This window comes from Pan paniscus, chromosome 4 (genome assembly GCF_029289425.2).
Source record: "Pan paniscus chromosome 4, NHGRI_mPanPan1-v2.0_pri, whole genome shotgun sequence".
Classification (NCBI taxonomy): domain Eukaryota; kingdom Metazoa; phylum Chordata; class Mammalia; order Primates; family Hominidae; genus Pan; species Pan paniscus.
Window position 1 is genome coordinate 134,370,602 of NC_073253.2, and position 26,690 is coordinate 134,397,291.

General features: G+C 45.9%; 1 protein-coding gene across 3 annotated transcripts in view; it reads right to left on the reverse strand.

Moving 5' to 3' along the window:
• Positions 1–26,690, reverse strand: part of SIL1 (SIL1 nucleotide exchange factor) — a 248,200-nt gene that overhangs the window by 149,506 nt on the left and 72,004 nt on the right. For all 3 annotated transcript variants that reach the window (XM_008954583.4, XM_063604245.1, XM_034960598.3), the window contains one exon: positions 22,899–23,037. In XM_008954583.4, coding sequence (XP_008952831.2) covers positions 22,899–23,037 — 139 coding nt within the window. The remainder of the gene's footprint in view (positions 1–22,898; positions 23,038–26,690) is intronic.

Genomic DNA, 26,690 nt, shown 5'->3' on the forward strand with positions numbered 1-26,690 from the left:
TGGAGGAATCACATTACCTGACTTCAAATTATACTACAGTGCTATGGTAACCCAAACAGCATGGTACTGGCATAAAAACAGACACATATGCCAATGGAAAGAAGAGAGAACCCAGAAACAAATGCACATACCTACAGTAAACTCATTTTTGACAAAGGTGCCAAGAACATACACTGGGGAATAGATGGTCTCTTCAATAAATGGTGCTGGGAAAACTGGATATCCATATGCAGAAGAATAAAATTAGACCCCTATCTCTCACCATATACAAAAATCAAATCAAAATGGATTAAATGTTTAAATCTAAGATCCCAAACTATGAAACTACTACAAGAAAACATTGGGGAAAATCTCCAGGACACTGGTCTGGGCAAAGATTTCTTGAGCAGTACCACACAAGCACAAATAACCAAAGCAAAAATGAACAAATGGGATCATATCAAATTAAAAAGCTTCTGCACAGCAAAGGAAACAATCAACAAGGTGAAGAGACAACCCACAGAATTGGAGAAAATATCTGCAAACTACCCATCTGACAAGACACTAATAACCAGAATATCTAAGAAGCTCAAACAACTATAGGAAAAACAAACTTAATAATTCCATCAAAAAAATGTGCAAAAGATTTTAATAGACTTTTCTTACTCTTTTTTTTTTTTTTTTTTTTGAGAGGGAGTCTCGCTCTGTCACTCAGGCTGGAGTGCAGTGGTGTGATCTCAGCTCACCACAACCTCTGCCTCCCAGGTTCAAGTGATTCTCCTGTCTCAGCCTCCTGAGTAGCTGGGATTACAGGCACCCACCACCAGGCCTGGCTAATTTTTGTATTTTTTGTAGAGATGAGGTTTCACCATGTTGGCCAGGTTGTTCTCAAACTCCCAACCTCAAGTGATCTCCCCCTCTCAGCCTCCCAAAGTGCTGGGATTACAGGTGTGAGCCACCACACCTGGCCTGAATAGACATTTCTTAAAAGAAGACATACAAATGGCAAACGGGTATATGAAAAGGTACTTAACATCACTGATCGTCAGAGAAATGTGCATCAAAACTACAATGAGATATCATCTCATCTCACCCCAGTTAAAATGGCTTATATCCAAAAAATAGGCAACAGCAAATGCTGGAGAGGATGTGGAAAAAAGGGAACCCTCATACACTGTTGGTGGGAACGTAAATTACTACACCACTATGGAGAATAATTGGAAGTTCCTCAAAAAACTAAAAATAGAGCTACCATATGATCCAGCAATTCCACTGCCAGATATATACCCAAAAGAAAAGAAATCAGTATATCAAAGAGATATCTGTACTCCATGTTTGTAGCAGCACTGTTCACAATAGCCAACATTGGAAGCAACTTAAGTGTCCATCAACAGATGAATGGATTTTTAAAAATGTGGTACATATACACAATGGAATACTATTCAGTCACTAAAAAAAAAGAATGAGATCCTATCATTTGCAACAACATGGATGAAACTAGAGATCATTATGTTAAATAAGCCAGGCACAGAAAGACAAACATCATATGTTCTCACTTATTTGTGGGATCTAAAAATCAAAACAATTGAACTCATGGATACAGCACGTAGAAGGATGGTTACCATAGGCTAGGAAAGGGAGTGGGGAAGGGGAACAAGGAGATAGGGATGGTTAATGGATATTAAAAAAATAGAAAGAATAAGTAAGACCTACTATTTGATAGCACAACACGGTGACTGTAGTCAATAATAATCTAATTGTACATTTAAATAACTAAAAGAGTATAACTGGACTGTTCATAACACAAAGGATAAATGCTTGAGGGGAAGGATACCCCATTCTCCATAATGTGATTATTACCCATTGCATGCCTGTATCAAAACATCTCATGTACCTCATAAATATATACACCTATAATGTATGCACAAAAAGTAACACGAAATTTTTTTAAAAAGATTTAACTTCTTCTCCCCTAGTCATTTATTTAAATGAGTTTAGACTCATGTACATTTATTTTATAATTTGAGTTATAATCCAATATTACCTTACTTATTTTGTTGCTTCATATCAATCCAGCTTTGGACACTGGAAAAGAAGAAAGTCACTTCTGAGGAAAGACTAAGGGAAGTGAGGGAGCTAGCCACAAAGCCATCCAGTAGAAGAACATTCTAGGTCCCAAGGTGTGATAGCCTGATGTGTTTAGGGAACAAGAGCAAGACCAGAGTGACTAGAGGAGAGGAAATATAAGGGAGAGTAGCAGCAAATGAAATGACAGAGGTAATGGTGAGCCGCATCACAGAGCTGTACAGGCCAAAGAAGGAGCTAACCCTTACTTTATGTGAGAAGGAACACCAGAGGTTATTTCTAAGCACAGGAAGGCATGGTAGAAGGATCACTGGCTGCTGTGTTGAGAAATAACTGCAGGTAATTAGGACAGAATGAGGGAGGCTAATTAGATGTCTATTCAATAATCCAGGTGAGAGATCATGGTGATCACACGGGTGATGAGAAGTGGTCAAATTCTGGATATATTTTTTGAAGACAGAGCTGTTGGGATCGGCTGTCAGATAGAATGTGGGGTCTTAGAGAAAGAAAGGGGTCGAGAATGACTGTGAGGATTTTGACCTGAAAAATTAAAGGAATAGAATAGCCATTAACTGAAGTGGGGAAAGCTGCAGGAGCTCAGTTTTAGACATGTTAAATTTAAGATGCCTATCCAAGTAAAGGTGTCTAGTAGGCAGATGGATCTGAAGTTCAGAGAAGCCTAGGTTGGAGATAAAAAAAAAAACCTAGGAGTCATCAGCATACAGATGAAACATGAAGCCATCAGACTAGATGAGTCACCAACGCCTTAAGTGTAGACAGAGAAGAGCAGAGGTCCAAAGACTGAGCCTGGGGCGTTCTGGCACTGAGAAAAATCAAGACTTTCTTACCTTCCCTTTAATCAGATACAAATGTAGCAAGTTTTTTTTCTCATCCACTGTGTACCTAGTACTGCTCTGGATTCCCTAACTCTCAGAATATAACCTTAACTCTCCCTCACCTCTCTGTAATTCTCCATCCTCTGTTCTGTGCTGCCGTACACCTGATCACCATCATAAGACAGTCATTACTGCCACTACCTCTTTGCAAGCTGCTCCTCCCACCTGGAAAACCCTTTATACTCCACCTCATCAAATACCAGCTTTTCCAAGCCCCAATTAATCTCCTATCTTTTCTCTGAAATTCACCTAATTACTCTCATAGTGAATGAGCTTCTCCACCAAAGCAACCCTAACACTTCAATGACTACCAACGTTGAACTTAATGTCTGTACAATCAGATATTTATCAGTTATTGACCTGTGTGGCTAACTGTATATAAACTGTGTACAAATGCTGTAGCTTCCTTTAAGAAGAAAAGCATATCTACCTTTTCTCTTCCCCCCCAAAATAGCCTAGAACAAATACCTACCATATAGCAAGTGCTCAATAAATTGTGTGTGAATTCTTTCATGTTAATTCTGTTATTCAATCAGTCACCATGCTCCCTGAGAGTAGAGACCTGTTTTGTATCTCCTCCATTTGATTCTGGGTTAGACACAGGTAGGTAGGCATTCAATAACTGCTTGCTATCAAAGGGGATGATGACAATGTGAGGTCTCTGGGGACCTTGCGATCTTGGCACAAAACAATGAGAATGTGTATTCTGTTCTTGCTGCCCATCTCACCTGAACCCAGCTATTTCCTGGACAAAGAAGAAGAATCCAGGGACCACATAGAGAAGAAATTCCAGGGCATCTGATGTTAGTGCAGAGAGATACTCAAAATCATGGTATTATCTAAAACGCCTGGAAAAGAGTTTGCCCTCGCTGAAATGCTGGGCGAAAAGAATCAGAAAAGACATGCACTTCGGTGTGAATCCTAAGAACACAGAGAATACATCAAAATAAATACAAGTATATTCACTAACGAATTATTTACAACAGTGAAAAACTGGAAACCATCTAAATGCCCAACCGTAAGAATTAAGTATAATTTGGTATATTCATACACTTGAATATATTAAAGAACAGCACCTGGAAAATGTTCACTTTATGCCTAAGGCTCACTTTATACCTATGTGCTGGAGGCTCTAACTTTCAGTCTCCATTTCTAAAGGGAAAGTATCTGTCTCAAAATAGTCTGTACAGTATGACTGCACTTTTGTGCAAACAACTGGAAGAACACAAGCCATAATGTTAATTTTACATCTGCACAGTGGGATTTGGGTAATTTTGTTGTTGTTGTTGTCTCCCTTTGTGTTTTTCTATGTTTTCCAAGTATTCTGCTTTGAAAACATATTACTTTGTCAGCAGGCAAAAAAAAAAAAAAAAAAAAAAAAAGAGAGAGAGAGAGAAAGTCATTTTAAAAACAAACATATAAGAGCCAAATTCTCAATTCTCTAGGCATCTGACTGCTGAAAGTATCCTACTTCCAATATAATATGCAAGAATCCTAAAGTCCAGCCCCCTCCTCCCATTCCTTCCCCTCCCATAGCACCCAAGACAGAAAACAGATGAAACTAAGATCAAGGGCTGCTTTTTTCTTTTTTTTTTTTTTGTTTTTTGAGACAGAGTTTTTGCTCTTGTTGCCCAGGCTGGAGTGCAATGGTGCAGTCTCAGCTCACCGCAACCTCCGCCTCCCAGGTTCAAGCAGTTCTCCTGCCTCAGCCTCCTGAGTAGCTGGGATTACAGGCATGCACCACCACACCTGGCTAATTCTGTATTTTTAGTAGAGATGGGGTTTCTCCATGTTGGTCAGGCTGGTCTCAAACTCCCAACCTCAGGTGATCCACCTGCCTCAGCCTCCCAAAGTGCTGGGATTACAGGTATGAGCCACCACGCCCAGCCTATCAAGAGCTTCTTAAGGGAAAGATCCTGTCCTTTTGATCTTTGGTCTCCCACCTCAAAATTCTCAGCACCCTGTGAGGCATTAGGCGCTCAGTAAACAAGAAAGGGAAGGAAGAAGATGTAGTGAACTTACAAGGCATAGATACCACTACCGCAATGACATCCCCACCCAAGGTACCGCTCCACCCTACTCTAGGTCTGATCCCTTTCTCTCCTATCTCTGAGCATTGCACAGGCCTGTCAAGCAGCTCTTAGAATAAGAGTTCTGATTCTTAGCACCACAGCAAGTATTCCTCTTTTGCCTTTCCCCCTGCCCCTTTCCTTCCTCCCTCTTTTTAAAAGGTGATCTTGCCTTTCGGCTAGTACAATGTGCTGCACTGAACCAGCGTGCCAGTCAGTCTGTGGAGAATCAGAGAGAATGAATTTGAATAATAAAAGCCAGAACAAGGCGATACCTTGGAGAGAGACTTAGTGTAGTACCTTCAATTTAGAACCTCATTTCAGTGGCTGATGCAGTTGTTGGAGACATTAGCCTAATTTTTGCCAGGAGAGTCCAGCAACACAGCAGTACTAAAGATGGGCACAGTGGACCCTGCTCATCTCAGAGACAAAGTGTGGAGAATGAAATTAGCAGCACTGCACTTCTGGTGCAGAGGAAAGCAAATTCTCACTCCCCTCCCCCAATTCATCACCAATCATCTTTAAAATGAAAAACACAGCCATGTGTGTGGGAGTCAGCATAAGCATGAAGTTCAAGGGAAGCCAGGACCCTGAAGAAACTCCCAGGAGGCACTTATGGACCACGGGAAAGTTAATTTCAAAGGACATCCAATAAATGCTGCCCTACCACAGATCTTGTCATTGCCAAGCCCTATTTGCTGCAGGCCTGGGAAGGCTCCAGAACCTGCTGGCAGGTCAGTTCGTTGAGGCCAGAAATGGGAAGGAGAGCCCACAAAGGCCAAACTGGAAGAAAGAGGCTCAGCTCTAGACACATCTACACAGACTGGGGTGAGGGTTCCTAAAACAAGTGCTTCCTATTGGCTAGGTTAAAAAGAAGCCACACCTGGTCTGGTCCAGATTTGTCCTAAGTCTCTCCCTATGTGTCAGCCTCCGTGCTGCCGGAGCCAAGCAGCTCAGGACCTTTCACTCTGCTGTAGCTGTGAGCCTTTAAAGACGGCAGCACGTGGCTCAGAGGTAGCAACAATAATTGTAGGTAACAGACTCGGCAGGGGCCTCCTGGCTCCTCCTAGACCACGCCAACAATGGGTCGAGCATGGGTGTCCCTGGCTAGCCAGGCTGAAGAAGGCACTCCTTTCTCTTGTTCTAACAGGCTGGTAGGCCAGAAGTCCTCTCTCTGTTCCTGCTGGTCTCTCACTGCCTCTGATTCCCCAAAGTCCCACTCTGCTCCCTACTCTGTTATTCAGGGTCCTTTTGTCTTATCCAGAGATGGGTAAAAGGAAGACAAAGTTTAACCAAAGTCTTCACAGACAAGGATTTTCTAGAACCTAATGCCCCTTTTCCTCTCCTCTCCCCTAGCAGAGGGCAAAGGAAAACCCAACGTTACCAGTAACTCACTTTCAACAGTATCACAGCATCACCAGCACTAGCCTGGAGGCCTCAACGACCCTGACATATCAACATAATGACAGACACAAGGACACCTGTATATCCAGATCCTTGAGTGGGTTAGTAAGACTGCCAATCTTTTTGTTTGAATTGATTCCCAGGTAGGCTGTGGTTAAGGATTAAGACTTAAGGCCCAGGCACTCTGCTATGACCTCACTGTATTTAACGCAGCAGTAGGCACATGGCAAGTACCCAAACACCTCAGGACTTGAACTCTTCCTAAGGGTCTCTCTGTGAAGTCCCAGGAACGTGAGAGACTGTCCTCTTTTCCTGACAGATACTGAAGGCCAACCCTAGAGAAGAAGGAAGGGCTGCTTAGAGGAAAAGCGGAAGAAATGAGAGGCTAGGCAACCCAGACTCCACCCAAGAAGCACACGCAATGAGGGGAGCAGGGCAGGGATAGGGGGGCAGGACTCGCTCTCCGTACACACAGCCTGCCTGCCAAAATTTACTGGATGGCAGGAATCCTAGATCCGTGGGTGAGGATTGAGTCATGTTATGAATCTCCTTTTTCTAAGCAGCATGTGAAAAAACTCCTCCATCTCAGGAAGAGAAGGTGGGGAAGAGGGGGGCGATATGTGGGGAAGGTGGTGGTCGGCAACTGGAAGCCCAGATTTCATTCTAATGCCAGAACAGCCTCCTCAAATTACAAGGGGTCCATTCCAGAAGAAGCTAGGCAGGCCAAGGAGGCTGGACTGTGGCTTTGGATAGTCAAAATACCACTGACATGAAACTGTATCATCACAGTGTTGATAATTTCCCTGGAAGAAGCAAATCCTCCCATAACTATAAATCAATCCCTCACTGCAATTGCAGAAATCTATCAAAAAAAAAATTCAGCTGTTATCAGAAATTATAAATGCTTGGCACTAGAAGCATAATTAGGGGAGATTCTGAAAGGTGTCCTGAGGCAGGCCATACAAGAACAGAGTAGAAAGGAGTTATATACCCTTAGAAGGCTCATTTAGGGAATGGGCTGTGCATAATGCATGCAGGCCCGGGAGTGCAGACATTCCCTCCCGGCGGCCTGCTCAGAGGCAGGCTGTGAGCCGCGACACTGGCAGATGGCTGCCCCGGTAGCAATCGTGCACGCTCCAATGGCCGCCTCCTCCAGTCCACCCTTGAGCACAGGCTTATGTTCCCAAAAGGGGTGGAGAGCACCAGCAAACATTACCCCCAAAGAATAGTGCCTTTCCCTAGGGAAGGTGAACATTTCCATCAGAAGGCAGAAGCCGGCACAAGGCAATTTCTCTCTGTACAGGGAAAAGGAGCCGCAAACATAAAGTTGCTCAGTCAAAAGAGACAGATGATCTCTGCAAGCGAAGCCATGCCAAACTGTCTGTAAAGGATTTGCACATCCATCAGCATAAGTGGCTGTGTAGGGGAGGGGGACGCAGGAGTGGGGAAGGCCCACTCATGGTGCAGGACTCTCAGGACTCAGAAGCCCCAGGAGAGGGAAAGCCAGTTATTTTTCTGCTAGTGCTCTAGCCTGAGCAAAGGTATAGCAAAAGGCTTGATTTCCAGCAGATTCTCTCTGCTCTCTCAATCCTCCCAATCCATACTCAAGGTCTGTCCACTTCAAGCCTCTGCATTCACAAGGTTTTGGGGCCACTGGCTATTCAATCTTGAGCCAGCCACTTCTCCTTCCCACTGGCATCCTCCACCTTTTTAAAGTCACGTGTGACTAAAAGAGAAATGGCAGTTCACTAGTCTTATGCCTAAAATAACCTACAGAAAAATATGGTTTATGAACTATCCTGTAATATAATACATAATTCAGAGCCTAGCCATTTGTCACAGCATTGAGTAATCCACATACATCCCAAGGGTCTGACAATAAAATTTGTAAATCAATAGCAAAAAGCAGCATACCTTAGCCATTGAGTCAAAATACAAAGAATGTTTTTTAGCATTGATTTTTTTTAACTTAGAAAATATGGGCTTCTGAGGGCAAATGCTTGTAAGGGAGTTGTGTGCTAGAATGAAAGACTCTATACTTTCCAGAACCCCCGATACCTGACTTCAAAGCAAAAATAAAAACTCCAAGACTCACATTCTTCCAATGATAATAATGGCTTTCTTCTACAAACCCTGCTATTAGCATGACAGGGATGGCCACATCAGTCATAAGAAAAGCACATGTACCTTTTACACTTAAGAAAAGCAAGCAAAATATCTGCTTTGTGCAAAAGCAAGGCACTTGGCAGGAAAGAAAATAATAAATTACTGCAAAGGCTTGAAATTATTTTTCTTTCTCTGGATGATCAAACAATGAGCGTAGAGGTAGGCATCACAATCCACAAACATACTGCCATAGTGATTGGTGCTTAGGTAGGATAAAACAGGCAGAATTTCATTTATATTCCAAAGAACAGAGACAAGTGCCCTGATCACTCAGCCCTGCAGAGAGTCCTAATGCCACATGAGTGGCCTCCTCCCCAGTTGCTGTATGGCCCCGCTGCAGGATCTGATCTGGGGTGTGTGTCTGCATTGCTATCTGACCAATTATCTGCCTAGAACAGACCTTGCCTGAGGATGCAGCAAGTGTGCAGGTGCTTAAGAGGCAGGTGTTGGGATCCCTGAGTAAGAGCCCTCCTTCTGACATGGGAGGCAAGACTGACTCAGGTGTTACCTGTTATGCTGGGGGCACAGCTATACCCTGGTGAGTTTCTCCTTTACTTAAAAAGATCACTTAGACATTATTCTATTTTAGCTTTTTATTTTGAAACAATTTTAGACTTACAGAAAAGTTGCAAAAAAAAAGAAAAAAAAATACAGAGTTTCCCATATACTCTTCATCCAGATTTTCCTGCTATTAACATCTTACAAAACTATAGGACAATTATCAAAACTAAGAAATTATACAACAGTAGTAACTAAACTATAGACTCTACTTGGATTTCACCAGTTTTTCCACTAATGTTTTTCTCTCTTGCACAGTCTAATCCAGGATATCACACTGTATTTGGTCGTCAGGTCTCCTTTGTCTCCTCCAATCTGTGACAGTTCCTCAGTCTTTGTCTTTCATCACCTGGACATACTTGAAAAGTGCTGGTAGTTATTCTGCAGACTGTACCTCAATTTGGGTTCATCTGATGTCCACTGATTTTTAATACAACAGAAAAAACAGCAGCTAACATTTACTGAGCTATTACTATGCACCTGGCATCACAGTAAACATTTCATGTTTACCTTATTTACTATTTAAAATAACCCTCTGAAGTAGGCATTATTACTACCCCTATTTTACAGAGAGGGATAGTTCATTAATCTTTACTGTAATTAAGTAACTTGCCCAGCTACTAGCTATAAAAGACAGAGCAGAGGTGTGAACCCAGGTAGACTGACTCTAAAACACTATACTACATGCTATATTCAAGGCACGGCAGCAACAATCAAATGCCAAAATACAATCTGGGCTCAGCTCTTGGCCATTCCCTCTCCGAAGAACGTGTCTCATTGAAGAAAGGGCATTATAGGCTTTATCTTTCTTCCAAAGAAGACGAAATACTCCACTTGAATTTCTGCCCATATAACCAGAAGATTTTTTTTCTCTTGACAAGAAGCACCTTCCTGGATTAAGGGTAAAGAAAAGGCCATTGCTCTCCTGAGACCTCACTCTGGACTGGTGCCAGATGGAGGGAAAAATAGATGAGCATGTAGGTGTGCTCAATTCAAGAGAGTTCTATTCCGAAGCCTTTTCAAGCGTATGGAAACACGGAGGTCACAAAAAGGGGAAAAAGCTCCTGGGATTGCTTTTTTTCCCATGTTATGCCCAGAAATATCCAATGATGGGCAACACAAACGGACACCTTGTCATTAGTATTAGGATCTTTGGGAAAGTTGAGGTACAAACTATTCATGTGGCACATGGTGTGTGTGTCAAGGGACAAGGCTGTGGGAGGCAGGCTGGGAAGAATTCCAGCTGCACTCCAGGATTTGTTTTTAATGCTTATGACTTTAGATCACTCAGTTCCACAGACTTGATTTTTCCCAAATCCCCTCTCTGGCAACACTAATGTGTTTTTCCTCTAGTTCTGACTGATCAGCGAAATACGTGGCTGGAAGCATAGGCTGGGAAATCATTTCTTTGATGCTAGCAGAATTGAGAAAATATTCCCCCAGCTACAGACCTCTCCATCTATTCATCCCTGCCACCTGCCAGTCAGCTGCAGGTAGAGGCAGCTAGGAAGGTAAGGTGGCAGGGAGGGCAGGATGTGAAGGAGGGGAAAAGGGAAAAGAACTGAGAGCATGAAAACGAGGAAAAGAAAAAAAAAAAAGAGTATTGTGTTCAAACGGCCACTTTAGAACCAAGACTTTCATTGATATGCATCAGCAGTGTCAGATGAAGCCAGCAAATAGGTGAAAAATGCTCAGCCTTCCTTAGAACTTTTCTTCTGCTCTTCACCCCACAAAGTACATCCCTTAACTTCAAAACTAAGATGGACTCCTGTAAATGAAACACTTTATCTGGGTGCCTCCATTACTGCCAGCTTTGTAAAAGAGCCCTCTCCTTTGAAATCTACTGTTCTATACCTAACTCCAAAGTATCCTCAGCTAGATACTTTGATCAAATACTGGAAGCTAAAATGCTAACCGTCTTTAGGGAACAATTCCTCCAGCCTCTACATCTGCAATTTAACCCAGTGGGAATCTAAAGCCAGCTAACAGCCCTCAAATCACACTGCACACAGGGCTGCTTACTCCACTGTGTTTAGGGACATAAGAATCAATCCCTAAGATCCAACTTAGAAACCCAAACAGGGCAGCTTGATAATTCTGTGTCTGCTTGAATAATTTCCCCCTCTCAGTGTCAAAGGCCTTCAAAATTCACATTATTTTGTTCCCATGTAGACGTCAAATAAAACTGCTTTCAGATCATGACCCCGCAGATTCCATCTTCAGAAGAAAGGAAATCTGGGAAAAGCAATGAGATCTGAAGCCCCTTTACCAATGGACCATGGGCTCCAAAAGAGACCAAGAGAAAACATAACTACTCGCTTATGGGGTATCTTGAGGACTTAATATACACAAAGCACCTAGCACAAGGGGATGTTAAAAAAAAAAAAAGCAGTTTTCTTCCTTTCCCCATCCAACTGCTAGACTGGAATTCCTGGGTCCTATTTCCCCTCTGTCTTTTTTTTTTTTTTGGTAAACCCCTTCCATTCTAGGATCCCCTCAGTCATTTCTTGGTCATGAGATACTAGACAACCTCCTCATCCTCTAAGAGCCTGAATGACTTGGCCAGGCACGGTGGCTCACGTCTATAATCTCAGCACTTTGGGAGGACAAGGCTGGCAGATCACGAGGTCAGGAGTTCAAGACTAGCCTGGCCAGCAGGGTGAAACCCCGTCTCTACTAAAAATGCAAAAATTAGCCAGGCATGGTGGCACGCGCCTGTAGTCCTAGCTACTCAGGAGGCTGAGGCAGGAGAATTGCTTGAACCCGGCAGGTGGAAGTTGCAGTGAGCCGAGATCACGCCATTGCACTCCAGCCTGGGTGACAGAGCAAGACTCTGTCTCGAAAAAAAAAAAAAAAGAAGAGCCTGAATGACTTGACCAAACTGGGAGATGATGGAATAGAGATTAAAAAGATGATGTTTATATAACATTTAGAGGGCTACTGGGGTGGGGAGCAGGGGTCGTTTCTTTTTTCCCCTAAGGAAAAAGAACTTTACAAATATACCATATTACTATTCCTTAAAAACTCACCTCTGCCCAGATAAACTCATTATGGCCATAGGTAATCAAATCTGAAGACTTTTAATCCAAAGAAATGGTTCTCTTCTTCCAAACAGCTGCATTACACAAAGCATAAACAGACTGTTCTGGGAATTAAATAAATTAAACTAAAACTCAATCTTTGTTTGCCCAAATCCACATATTATGGGAAATAAGGAAAAACCAACAACTTATGAGTTTATGAATAATAACAAAACAAAACCCCCACATGAACAGAAATATAATCAGCTTGATTAGCACCCAGGCAACAAAAGGCTCACAGAGCCCCTGCACACAAGGCTGTGCTTCATGTGGGATCTTGACAGGCTGCCAAAAGATCAGTGGCTAGTGGGGTGCCACCCCCACCCTGCCCTGTGCACTGCCAGGGCCTCAAAGAGTTCCCTTGATGTTCCCTGTCTTCAGAAGAGGGAAGGTTGGAGCAGGTTCAGAGGAGCTTCCAAAAAGCTCTCCAGAGCTTGCCAGAAACCTGGCTTCACAAAGCCCCATGGGCCAGATGGACAAAAGTCTCCCTTACCATACCCAGAGACAACCCAAGAGTCCCCAGAATGATCTGCCTATCATTCCTCAGACTCCAGCCATCTCACTGTCCACCTATGTATGCACTGCCCAGGGCTCAGATTACTCAAGGAAGTCAACAAACCTCACCCACCACAGTGTCAGGTTGTCAGATGTTAACTGGACCTTTCCTAATACTGGGTGATGCTCAGTTCTGACCTCTTGGTTGTCCAAGCACCTTCCCCACAGTAGTTCTTCCCAACCTTCCATTTCTCAAGCACCCAAATGGGTACTTCTCTTTCATTGCTCAAAGCAGAAGACCACCCTCAGCCTGGCTCAGAAAACTGAAGACATCTAATAGGAGCTTCTTCAATTTCTGTCTATATCCCTACCACCTTTCTGTGTCCCTTTCTAGCCTCTGCTTCTAATTTCTCAGTCTCATCACATTTATGAAGCCAAGACTGTCCATCTGCTACCTAAATAACTTTGCCCCATCAATGATCTCCTCTATGGGATTATAAATCTGTCAACACTGATTCCTTTCCCCTCTGCCTTCCAACATACAGAAAACCTCTCTCCATCCAGCTCCAATGACCCCACCTCAGGGAAGCCTTTCCTTCAGTGTCCTCTGCATTCTCACTGAGCCACCTTCCTGTAGGGGGTCCTCCATCACTATAAGCCCAAGTGAGCAACCTCTGTCATGCCCACCATGGTATCCCTGGCATCAAGCACTATACTTCTAGGAGTTCAACAAATGGAATATGAAATGAACAAGTTTTTTGATATGGCTATCGCTAACTGAAATTGCCCTTTCAGTTCTCCTCTTCTACTATCAAACTCCTCAAACCCAGGAGTTTACATCATCTTTCTTCATCTCCTCATCTCCCAGCACAGCTCCTGGTTGGATTCTATGACAGACTAATCTGTTACACTTAAGTTTCACACCTCTCCCCTCTCCCCACTCCCCACGGTCTCCCTCTCTTTCCACGGTCTCCGTCTGATGCTGAGCCAAAGCTGGACTGTACTGCTGCCATCTCGGCTCACTGCAACCTCCCTGCCTGATTCTCCTGCCTCAGCCTGCCGAGTGCCTGCGATTGCAGGCACGCGCCGCCACGCCTGACTGGTTTTCGTATTTTTTTGGTGGAGACGGGGTTTCGCTGTGTTGGCCGGGCTGGTCTCCAGCTCCTAACCGCGAGTGATCCGCCAGCCTCAGCCTCCCGAGGTGCCGGGATTGCAGACGGAGTCTAGTTCACTCAGTGCTCAATGTTGCCCAGGCTGGAGTGCAGTGGCGTAATCTCAGCTAGCTACAACCTCCACCTCCCAGCAGCCTGCCTTGGCCTCCCAAAGTGCCGAGATTGCAGCCTCTGCCCGGCCGCCACCCCATCTGGGAAGTGAGGAGCATCTCTGCCTGGCCGCCCATCATCTGGGATGTGAGGAGCCCCTCTGCCCAGTCTGGGAAGTGAGGAGCGCCTCTTCCCAGCTGCCATCCCGTCTAGGAAATGAGGAGCGTCTCTGCCCGGCTGCCCATCGTCTGAGATGTGGGGAGCGCCTCTGCGCCGCCGCCCCGTCTGGGATGTGAGGAGCGCCTCTGCCTGGCCGCGACCCCGTCTGGGAGGTGAGAAGCGCCTCTGCCTGGCCGCCCCGTCTGAGAAGTGAGGAGCCCTTCCGCCCGGCAGCCGCCCCGTCTGAGAAGTGAGGAGCCCCTCCACCCAGCAGCCGCCCCATCTGGGAAGTGAGGAGCGTCTCCGCCCGGCAGCCAACCCCTCCGGGAGGGAGGTGGGGGGCAGCCCCCGCCCGGCCAGCCACCCCGTCCGGGAGGGAGGTGGGGGGCAGCCCCCGCCCGGCCAGCCGCCCCGTCCGGGAGGGAGGTGGAGGCCAGCCCCCGCCCAGCCAGCCGCCCCGTCCAGGAGGGAGGTGGGGGGCGCCTCTGCCCAGCCGCCCCTTCTGGGAAGTGAGGAGCCCCTCTGCCCGGCCACCACCCCGTCTGGGAGGTGTACCCAACAGCTCATTGAGAACGGGCCATGATGACAATGGTGGTTTTGTGGAATAGAAAAGGGGGAAATGTGGGGAAAAGATAGAGAAATCAGATTGTTGCTGTGTCTGTGTAGAAAGAAGTAGACGTAGGAGACTCCATTTTGTTCTGTACTAAGAAAGATTCTTCTGCCTTGGGATGCTGTTGATCTATGACCTTGCCCCCAACCCTGTGCTCTCTGAAACATGTGCTGTGTCCACTTAGGGTTAAATGGATTAAGGGTGGTGCAAGATGTGCTTTGTTAAACAGATGCTTGAAGGCAGCATGCTCGTTAAGAGTCATCACCACTCCCTAATCTCAAGTACCCAGGGACACAAACACTGCGGAAGGCCGCAGCGTCCTCTGCCTAGGAAAACCAGAGACCTTTGTTCACTTATCTGCTGACCTTCCCTCCACTATTGTCCTATGACCCTGCCAAATCCCCCTCTGCGAGAAACACCCAAGAATGATCAATAAAAAATAAAATAAAAAATAAATAAAAAAATAAATTAAAAAAAAAGTTTCACACCTTTAAATCTACTGGCTTGTCAATTCTCCTCCTGATCTCCTCCCTCTCCCTCACTGGCCCCCACCTCTGACAGAGTGGATGCTGCCCACCCCCACCACCTCATTTTTCCCTTACACACACCTGCCACTCCAGACAAGCAGATATACTCTCACTTCAGGTGTCTGTTCATATTATCCCCACCAACACCACTACTCATACTTTGTTCTCTTCTCTACCTAGTGAAGTACTGTCTCTAAGTTATAGATCAATTCCTACCTCCAAGGCTCTGACAAAACTAAGAATGCAACAGGTTCTGGGAAAGGGCCTCTCATTCAAGCTCTAGGCCAGCCCTTGAGAACTACTCCTAGCCCTGGTTAGTCTTAACCGTGGAGATGCCCTGGGCTGTCTTGGCCAGTGGGGTGAGGCCAATATTAGAAAAGGAAGCAAAGTCAGAGCTACAAAGGTTCTCTGAACTAAAACAAAGTCTGTGGCATGAGGACTGGGACTATTTTGGCAGCTAGTTTTCCATCATCCCTACTTGGTCTAAGTTTTCCATCTCAGACATTTGGGTGTCCCAACCTTTGAGAGTTGAGGCTATGCCACTCTGCTCAGCACTCCTGATTAAACCTCAGAAAGAACAGGTGGATAGAAGCAGAGGAAGGGGAGGATAAGGGCTTCAGGGTGCATGTTAAGCATACAAATGCTTGTTAGAAAGAGGATGGCCAACAGCTGCTCTCCATCACCACCCAAATGCACAGATTGCAAACTGGACCCTGGCCTGTCCCATCCGGGTAATGAAGGCCAAAGCCAGGGCAGACATGGTTTGGTGTCAGAGCAGAACTCAGCCAGCCGGCTGCAAAGTGGCCTCGGTCTTGGCAGTGGCTGCCATGGAGGTTGCAGTCCTTCCTGGCCTGGCCTCCACCTGCTCTCCCAGGGGGCTGTGGGATTTAGCTGCTGAGGGGCAGTGATCAGCCATCCTGAGAGGCTAGTGAAGAGACCTCCCTACATGAGAAATGAAGTCTCTCTGCAATGAAGAGATCTAAATGGTCCTCATGGAGCCTCCTGGGGACCATCTTTTTTTCTCTCCCAGTACAGGATAATTTGAAGCCTCAGAAACTGCTCCTATAGGCCTCAAGAGACCTGGCATCCTTCCATCCCCCAAGTGGTTCTCCCTAACAAGCTTGTATTACCAAGGAGCAAAGGAGATGCTCAGAGTCGAGAATGCTTAGCAAAGGCTGGGAAGGTGGAAGTTATAGAGGGAGGGACCAGAAGTATAGGTAGAAGAGGAACAAATGAAGTTCTAAGGAAATCCCCAAAAGACTAGAAAGCCCTCAAAGTAAGAAGGGTGGCACTGTGCAGAAAGAAGTAGCACCAAAAGTAAGCTCTGTTGAATACTTCATCCTGAAAAGTTGCCAGAGATAGCACAGACCACCCCAACAGAATCAGGCTGTTTCTTCTATTTAGCCCCTGCCCCACATTTCCAGCACTGTGCTTGAGCCAGGGTGAAACACCATCCAACAAAGACCCCTGGCTATCCCCCTCCCTTAAGCCATTACTTCCTTAACAGCAGCTAAGAAGTCCCACTGTCACACTTTGATGAGCCGCAAGGGCTTAGGTATGAAGTGTCCTGAACCAACAACCTTGCTCCCACCCAATTTCTTGGGCCTCACATGTGTGTGCATGTCTATGTATAAAGGATGGGACAGAAGAGATTATACTCTTGGGGACCATGGGGAATGAGAAGACCCATAAGGAAGATCCTTCCAGGATCAGCGAGGGAGGGAGGGTCACCTGCCTCCCAACCACAGACCTGGGGAGGGGGCAGAACACACTGGGAGCTTTGCCCCCCTTAGTCTCACTTTCATTGCAACTGTGGTATAATAAAAAATATGTGTAGTCTTTGACCCTGGTTCCTGGCTCATTGTTTCTAAAACTCTTGGAATTTTTTGAGCCATAAGAGTATACTTTGTTATTCCTACCAAACCCCTTTCAACTATGGGGCTTTTATACTGATTAGGTGACTCTTGGTTGGAGGTTCTAAATAGCTTCAGGATGGAGGCTGGTTGCCAGAAAGACCAACCCAGGATTAGAGGGCTGGAACTTTCAGCCCCAGCCCCACTCCGACCTCAGGGGAGGGAAGGAGGACTGGAGATTGAGCTAAATTATCAATGGCCAATGCTTTAATCAATTATGCCTACATAATAAAACCTCCATAAAAGCCCTGAAACAACGGGATTCAGAGAGCTTCCTGAACTCCACTTGAGCATGAGGGTTGGCGGACACACTGAAGTGCTAGAAGGCTCTGCACACCACTCCCTACCCCCACTCCAATATCTTGCCGCATCTAACTCTTCCGTTTGGCTGTCACTGAGTTGCATTTTCATAACAAACCAATAAACATAAAGTGTTTTCCTGAGAGCCATTCTAGCAAATTATTAATGTCAAACCTGAGAAGGAGATTGTGAGAATCCCCAACTTATACCTGGTCAGTCAGAAACACAGGTGGCCCAGGACTTGCAACTGCCATATGAAATGGAAGCAGTCTTATGGACTTAGCCCTTTAACTTGAGGGATCTGAGACTAATTCCACATAGACATTGGCAGATTTGAATTGAATTGTTGCACACCCACTTGGTGTCAGAGGACTGGAGAACCACGCCGCCCCTCCAAAGCTGCAAAGAGCCAAAGGCCCAACAGAAACAGTGTCAGAGAGTCACCCAGACCAGAGTCAGGTGCTCCTTCAGACAGATGTCCAGGGCCTGCAGGAAATCAGACTCCTCTCTTAAATACTTGAAACCAGAGTAGTTGGTCTACTATAAATGAGGTTTTTAAAATTCAATTCCCTCTTATTGCTCGTGCAGATCTGAAATGATCTGACCAGATGGCTGGTGCTCTATAATTCTTGGATTGCTCTCATCAGTTGTTGATGATTTGGAATTTTTTTCTTTTTCTTTTTTTTCCCCCTCACATGAACGTGTTCCTGCACAGGCTTCCTGCGTGCTCACATTGAGTGGGCTCTTTGTGCTAATGCCAATATTTCAGAGACTCTCACAGCCGCCTGGAGTCAGATCGGGTCAATAAGGAGCCCCAGGTCTGCTCCTGGCTGGCTACGCTTCCCTGAGCCCACATGGGGCCAACATGCAGCACTGGGTAATGAGCAGAACAAGGGGGCCTCTGCCAGGGCTGCCTCCTTACGTGCACTTCCCATTCAGGTCCCCAAGGAAAGGGAGGTAGCAAAGGTGTATATACATAGATATATATTTTTAAAAAGACTATGTTGCCAAGGCTGGAGTGCAGTAGCTATTCACAGACACCAAGTTACCAATGATGCAAACTCCTAGGCTCAAGCAATCCTCCCACCTCAGCCTCCTGAGTAGCCGGGACTACATTCGCACGCCACTGTGCCCAGAACAAAGGTATATATTTTTAAATGACAACTATAGCCACTTATTGAATATGGCCTATGTGCCAGGCCCTGTGTTGAACATTTTACATATGTTAACCTTGTTTCATTCTTACATCATCTCTGCGAAGTAGGTATTATATTTTCATCCCTATCGTCAGATGAGGAAACTAAGGTTCTGAGATTCTAAGCAACCTGAGCAAGGCCACACAGCTCAAAGAGAGAGCTGCAGATGGAGTTGGAGATTCAGCATCATAAAATTTGATGAACTGCCCCACACAGATCTCAGGGTTAAAGAGAAAAGGCCCTGGCCTTGCCATACCATCTTTATGCCCTCACTGAGCACAAAATACTTCCACCAAGATATCCAAAACACTTTGGTGGCTGTTTTTGTCTTTGTTCTCTGTATCCTTTGTAAGATTATGAGCTGGATAGAGGGCCGGGGTCACGTCCTTTTTGCTACACAAGAAGATAGTATGGCACAGTGGTTAGGAGCTGGGGCTTAGAGCCAGACAAATCTAGGTTTGAGTCCCAACTCTACCACTTTTTGGTTGTTTGGCTGAGTCCTTCCTTCTGAGACTCAGTTGTATCTGTAAAAATGAGGATAGTTATAGCACCTGCCCTCAAAGGATGCCTGGCAGAGTCAATGCTCAGTAAATGTGAGCTGTTACCTATATCTCTGGCTATAGATGATGCCCAGGGTGCAGGAGCCCATTGAAGTGGCTGTGACCAGCATTCTGTAATACCAACTGCACAGGTACAAAGTCCTAGTGTTCAGCCTCAGGTCCTCAGCCTCAGGACAAATTCCTGAGTTCCCTGCCCAGAACCCCCAGGACCTGCCAGCAAACAGCTTTCCTCTGCTTGCTTGTGAACAGCTAATGCTGTATCCACACTCAAATGCTTGCTGTGCCTCCGTAAGGTGAGGCAGATCCCAAAATAAACCAGAAGAAAGAGACAGGAAAATCACTTCTAGGAACAAGCAGCTCCCAGTGAGGATGCTGACAGTAATAACAGGGGCAGATAGACTTCAGGAGATTCACCTGCAGCTGTTCCAGGACTGAGTGACTGGGGCCCAATTCCTACCTGGACTGCAGGGAAGGCCCACGAAGTCATGAGTTTGTCCCCTGGTGTTCCAGGCAGCAGGCAGTCTGGAAATCTGCCTTCAAATGAGCACAGCCAAAACAGCCCACGAAACCTAGTTCCCCTCTTGGGAGCCTAAGGACAACACAGCTGTGGTCCTCCCTTAAGAGCCCTGAGGGGACAGAAGGTACTGAACTGGGGACAATAACTCTCCATATAAACTTGCAATTTTCTTAAAGTCCACCGTCTTCCTGTGCCATGCCACTGACTCTCAGACAGGAAACACTCTGCTAACCCCTTTTGCTCGTGCTTACCCTTGCTCCTTGATCAAAGTCTCTGTTGAGGGAGAGAGGACATTTCATGAACATGCAAGTCTCTTCTTCACATCGTAAGTTCCCTTTCCCATGTAAAGCCATAGGGACAGAAGCCTACATGCTCATGTACCCTCACTGGCATCCAGTGATTCCACAATGGGATTGAAGGGATGGCCAAGTGGAGAATTTACCACTGAAAATCAGAACAGCTGTGTACTGAGTGATTTCTCCATGTTAGGAAGTAGGCAGAGGACTTTGAATCTACCATCTCACTCCATACAACAGCCTCTGCAGCAGGCAGGGCAGGACACTTCCCCCATGCCACCCCATGCAAAACCAAAGAACAGAAATATTCTGTGACTTGCCCAAGATCCCCTAAGTGTCAAGGCTAGGGTTTGAACCCCAAACTGGCTGAATCTAGTCTGTCCTCTTTACCACTAAATTATACCACCTCCCCATTTACCTACCCATCCAGTTCCCAGGACTGGCTACATTCCTTTTAACCTTTAGGTAGATGTGTTGGGAAGCTCCCAGGCAGAATTCAGAATGTGGTAAATTAAGTACCATAATCTGGTTGAAGGCAAGTGCCAGCTATCCACACACACCCTTGAGAGGTCAGTTTCCTAACAGTATACATAGAAAAATGTCAATTCTTTACTGGGGCCTCCACTGGTCTGACACCATGACACCAGATTCTGAATCACCCCACATCAGATACTGAGGCCAGAACAAGCCTCCCACCTAACCTCCCCTCACCAGTCCTGCTTTTGAGATGTAGTGTAGGCAAAAAATGCTCCTGGGATGGGGCAGGCATGACCAGAACCAGAGTTGCTTTGCCCTCTGAGCTACAGGGCCTCTGCGTCTGGGTGCAACTGCAACACACCAGCCTTTGGGACAACTCCAAGGTAATTTTGTGCAGAAGAGTTTACCAGGGACTCTTGAGAAACTCCAAGGCAGAGGGTGATGCCAATGAAACATCAAGTTAACTGTAAAAATCAGTGCTCTACTCCAATTCTCCAGGAGTCTCTCAGAGTCCACAGTCCACTCTTGTCACACAGGCTCTGGCTGTCCCTCCCCAAGGATACAGAGAGGGGCTTTTTTTAGCCATTAATAGCAGCCCCACTGCCCAAAGGGTTGGGCAAGGGGCCAGGGTCAGAACCATCAACATTGTTCAGTCTGCAACATGAACCAGGATGCTACTGGATGAAGGGAGCTACTGACTCAACCACAGAAACAGATAGAGTAGGAGTCGAGGCCACAGGACATTGACTTCCATCTGCTCCAGGAACTTGCCTGGTTAAAAGTGGTACAAGAAAGCCAGGTGCGGTGGCTCACGTCTGTAATCCTAGGACTTTGGCAGGCTGAGGCAGGTGGATTGCTCGAGCCCAGGAGTTCAAGATTAGCCTGGGCAACAGGGCAAAACCTAGTCTCTACAAAAAATACAAAAATTAGCTGGGTGTGGTGGCTTGCACCTATAGTCCCAGCTACTCTGGAGGCTGAGATGGGAGGATTACTTGAGCCCAGGAGGCAGAGGTTGCAGTGAGCCAAGATTGCAACATGGCACTCCAGCCTGGGTGACAGAGCAAGACCCTGTCTCAAAAAAGTGAAAGTGATACAAGCAACACTATATACATAAAATCAGCGGATATAGTCCGTATCTTCCACGCCCTACCCCTGACAGCCTCTGGTTTTAGTCCTTAAGGACCAGTGGGACTAAGTTCTCAAGTGAAGCCAGGTTGGCGAGGGGTGGGTGGTGGCAGGCAGAGATTGGATCTGCTGAACCCAGTACCTCTATTCCTAAAAGTTCCCTCTGCTCAATGCCATTAGCTCCCACCTGGCTTCCTCGGTGCTTCATCACTCTTCTGTGGCAGCAACTACCCATGTGCAAACACAGCAGGAGCAATATTGCTACCAGAAAGCTGGCTGGCACAGCAAATGCTGCCCTGCCAGCACAGCAGCAGTGGGGGCAGTGAGGACATGGTGATGAATATCGGCAAGAAGCTGGTGAAACTACACTGTGGCAGCTGCTGGGGCTTGCCATCCACCTTGCCACTCCTGAGAACAGTCCCAAGTGTCAGAGTAGTAGGCTCCAGCCAAGGACAGCTAGGACTGGGAAGAAGTGGGAAGAGAGTAGGCCCAGGCTCTGGGGTCAGTGGCATAGGGCAAGTTAGCTGGATGACATAGGACAAGTTGCCTAACCTCACTGAGCCTCAATGCTTTCATCTGAAAATAAAGATAATAATAGTTCCTATTATTGTGAAAATTCAACAAGATTATGCATACGAAGCACCTAGTACAGTACCTGAATATGGTGAAGACTCTGCAATTGTTGACTATTCTCATTATTTTAAGCCCTGGGCCCAGGCTCATGAAAGGGTTAGAAAATTGTTCCTTCTGAGGATGCACTATTTAAAAACCAGGCCAGGACCAGCCTGTTTCTTGGCACAGGTTCCTTTAACAACAGAATACTCCTGCCCCACACCAGTGCTCAGGACTCTCCCAAGAACAGTATTTCAGCAGCACTGAGCCGAGCAGCAGAGCCCAAAATAGCATTTGCAGAGCGAGGCACATGTCACTGCCTCTCTGGTGCTTCAGAAGTGCAGGGAAAGAAAGTTTTCAATCACTTGCTCAGAAACCACGGCCACCCACCACCTGCCTTCCTTCCAGGGCACTAAGATGCTGCAATCTCTGTTCTGCTGGAAAACGAAGGTCCCTGAGCCCTGCAGCAGCAGCTACCACTCTGACGGACCATGCTGTTTCCCTCCCGCAGGCCAGAGAAGAGCAGCCTGAAGGAGCAGCCCTCTGGGGACAAAGGACATATGCAGTTTGAATTCAAAGTGTGTTTTGTGGGGACAGGGCTGGGCCTGATACCTGGCCGAAGGGCCTGCCACTCATGCGTCGGGTGGAACACCTCCAGGACTTCGGCATCCAGCTCTTCCTCGGCTTTGGTTTCTTTTCTCTCTGTTTCTTTGGTGCTGCTCTTCTCTGGGTTGGTCAGGGCAAACTCCTTCTGAGAAAAGAAAACACAGGGCATGACCCACCGCAACTAGGCGCCAGGTAAGCAGAAAAAAAATGGCCTAGGGTGGCACGTTCTTTTCCTCCATGCCCCTCTCCCCCACAGCCTGATATGTCTGGACACTCGCAATTCCTTTCCCAAGGTCAGCCTCAGAACCAGCACATGTGAGGTGATATGGCTAAATGAATGCAGCATGTTGTCCTGTGCATATGTGGTACTTTTGAAAATGCACAGGGAATGACTCTAGAAGATCCCATGTATCTTGAGCAGGTTAAGGGAACACATTAGGGACAGGGGCTGGCAAAACGAAACAATAAGAGCCTTTTACTTTTTGACATGCTATTATACTGTTTGATGTTTAAAACTCGCACATATTATTTTTACAATAAAAATAAACATATTTAGAAAAGAAAAAAACACATACATGAATGGGAGAGTAAGGCCTCAAATGGCCACTACAGATGTACAAAAGCTGGCAGCTAAGGCCCAACTGATTCCCAAGCAGCCCAGCAGGGCACAATTCCCCAGTGTGCCTATGAGCCATTGCAAACCATGGAGGAAGCGTGCAAGTGGGAAGGAGAGAATCCAGCTGGGCTGAGGGAGGAAGATGCTCAGGTTGGAAACCACTTCCTAAAACCTGTTTCCTTCCACCCTGTGCAGAACATAGAGGATTAATGAGATGGTGTCTCTGGAGCATTCTCAGCTCAGGAGACAGCGATGCAAGATAAATACAAAGTATTATTCATTTTGCTCTTTCCTGGACTCTCATCCTTCCTATCCCATTTTTAAACCTGTTCTTGCAAAAAAAGTAATAAGGCCTCAGGAAATTCGAACCAGAGGGTTCCAGAGCTCTGGGAAATTACATTTGGGAAAACAAGGAGGAACCCACATTAGCACATGGGGAGGTATTTCAGCCTGCCCACCTCCCCTGTCATCACTTTTTCTCTGCTTCCCAATCCCTCCCCTAGTAATAAAAAGTATATTTCTTGGAATCTTCCTATGAGCCCAGACCCGTGCTGGGTACTTTACATAGATCTCATTTTGGTCTCCCAACAATTCTAACCACAACTGGGAGATGTTATATGCATACATCTGTAAAGTTATTTAACTTTCAACTAACACCTCATTCTCAGCCGGGCGTGGTGGCTCACACCTATAATCTCAGCACTTTAAGAGGCCAAGGCAGGCGGATTGCTTGAACCCAAGAGTTCAAGACCAGCCTGGGCAACACCGTAAAACCCCACCTCTACAAACAATACAAAAAAATTAGCCAGGTGTGGTGGTGTATGTCTGTAGTCCCAGCTACTTGGGCGGCTGAGGCAAGAGGATCGTTAGAGCCCAGGAGGCAGAGGCTGCAGTGACCTGAGATGGCACCACCACACTTCAGCCTGTGTGACAGAGCAAGACCCTGCCTCAAAAAAAAAAAAAAAAAAAAAAAAAAAAGTGCCTCACTCCAGATAAGGACTCCCTCCTGCCTGGGTCCCTCAATGTCTGATCTTTAGTTGTCGAGGAAAGGTTAAAATGTTAAGGTGCTGGTGATGACAATGTAGAGCTCCTCCAAGAATTTTTACATTTTAACAAGAAATAAAGGCATGAAATTTAGATGGCAGAATTTCAGGCCTTACTAAGGACCAATAAGGAAAATATCTTGGCAAGAAGAAGCTCTCAAATCTAACCACACCTGGGAGATGTTATATGCATAGTTATGAGAGGCACTGACTCCAGCATAGTGGTTAAGATGCTGGAATAACTCAAATCCCAGTTTCTTGTGTCTCGGGAAAGTTATTTAACTTCCTAAGCTTCAGTTTCCACATTTTCAACATGAAAATAATAACAACATCTAGCTCATAGTTAGATGAGGTACTACATTGTAAACCACTGGCTTTGGGTACATGGTGGCTGCTACTATTACTTATGAAGGCAGTCATAGATTCCAGGCTGTGTTGTGACATCCAGGAGTGACTATACAATATGGCATCATTCAAGCAGGTCACCTGCGCAGCCTGGTGCCTCAAACCCCTCCTATCCCTTCAACTTAAAGTTTGCACAAATCTGAGCTCAAAAGAAAACTAGGAATAGAAGAACAGGTGTGCTTATGAGACTACAGAGAAGACTGACTGGCAGGAGGCATCCTCCATTCTGAGGACATGGACATCAAGAACTTCCAACAGCTGAGTTTCCAGAGGGCAGGCACCATGTCAGTCTCCTTCATCACCCCCATGCCTAGCACAGGGCTTAGTTTGAAGCTGCTGAAAAAACAGATGAATGAATGCCCCTTCCCATAGGCAGGTGTGTCTTCTGGGTGCCTTAGACTGAGGAAAGGCCAAAGCACCTGAGTCTGCTCCAGGTACTTGCCTCACATTCCAGAACAAAGACCACCCTGTCTGCTAAGTACCCAGAGCCTACATACACTAGGATCAGCCCTGGTCAGAAGCATTAGACTGCAGGACAAGGAGAAAGTTAATAAAATTTACCTTGGAGGTGTGTCAATGAAATGCCCCAGGGGCCAGGCAGGGATGCAGGGAAATCAGTGGACCAGGTGTAAACAATAGGGAGTGGTGGGACTGCAGAAACTGGAGCCCTCTTGCCTTGACTAAGGGAAGCAGCTGCTACTCAGCTGGTCTACCACTGTCACGCAGGCATTCAACTTGAAAACAGAAATCCAGATTTTTATGTGAAATGTTCTTATTTTTAGAACACTAAGAAGGCCAAACTAAAATATCTAAGCATCAATTTGCAACCTTTTTTTTTTCTTTTAATTTTTAGTAGAGACAAGGTCTCCCTGTGTTTCCCAGGCTGGTCTTGAACTCCTGGACTTAAGCAATCCTCCCTCCTCTGCCTCCCAAAGTGCTGGGATTACAGGCATGAGCCACCACACCCAGCCTCAATCCTTGTTTCAGTTTACCTATTAGCCGGGTAATTTCTGGCAGGCTGTAAGCAAGCAGCAAAATTCTCATCAAGAGAAGCAGAAAGGGGTAAGGGAGATGGTGATAAGAAGGTAGCACAGGAAATCCTCCAAAATCCAGGTAGGCTGATGTTCATTTTAACTACTAAGGGTTCGGAAAGCCTCTTTTTCTAGATTTCATTAACAAGATTAATAGAGTGGATTCAAGAAGGAGGGTTAGAATGAGACTGATGAACCACCGAGCTACATGCTTCAAGTCCTAAGGAGGCCAGACTCTTTTGCAACAATCCTGTCACTGTTCAAAATGTTTTTTGCACCTCCTCTTGTTATCATCTTTGAATCAGATTTTAAGACACAAACACAAAATCTGTACATTTAAAAGTATATTTTAAAGTACACCTCAGTTTTTAGTGGAGATTGACACAAAATTGGTTCTCCCCTATCTATGCTTACCCTGTTTACGAGCCCTGGCTATAAAAGTCTTTAGATGCTTTGCCCAAAACACACCTAGCTATCCTCAAAGGCCAAGGGCTCAGAAGCACTGAGAGAGGTTCAATGATATGAACAAACCACAGGCTGGACAGTGAGTTCAAAAGCAGAGTTCCAGAAAAGGTTTTGAGAAAAAGCAGCATCAAGAGGATGAGGTTGTAATGATAACAGCAGCTACCATTTATTAAGCCCTGATCATATGTCAGGCACCGGGGCAAGATGCCTTCCATTCCTCAATTCATCCAAGTGTCAT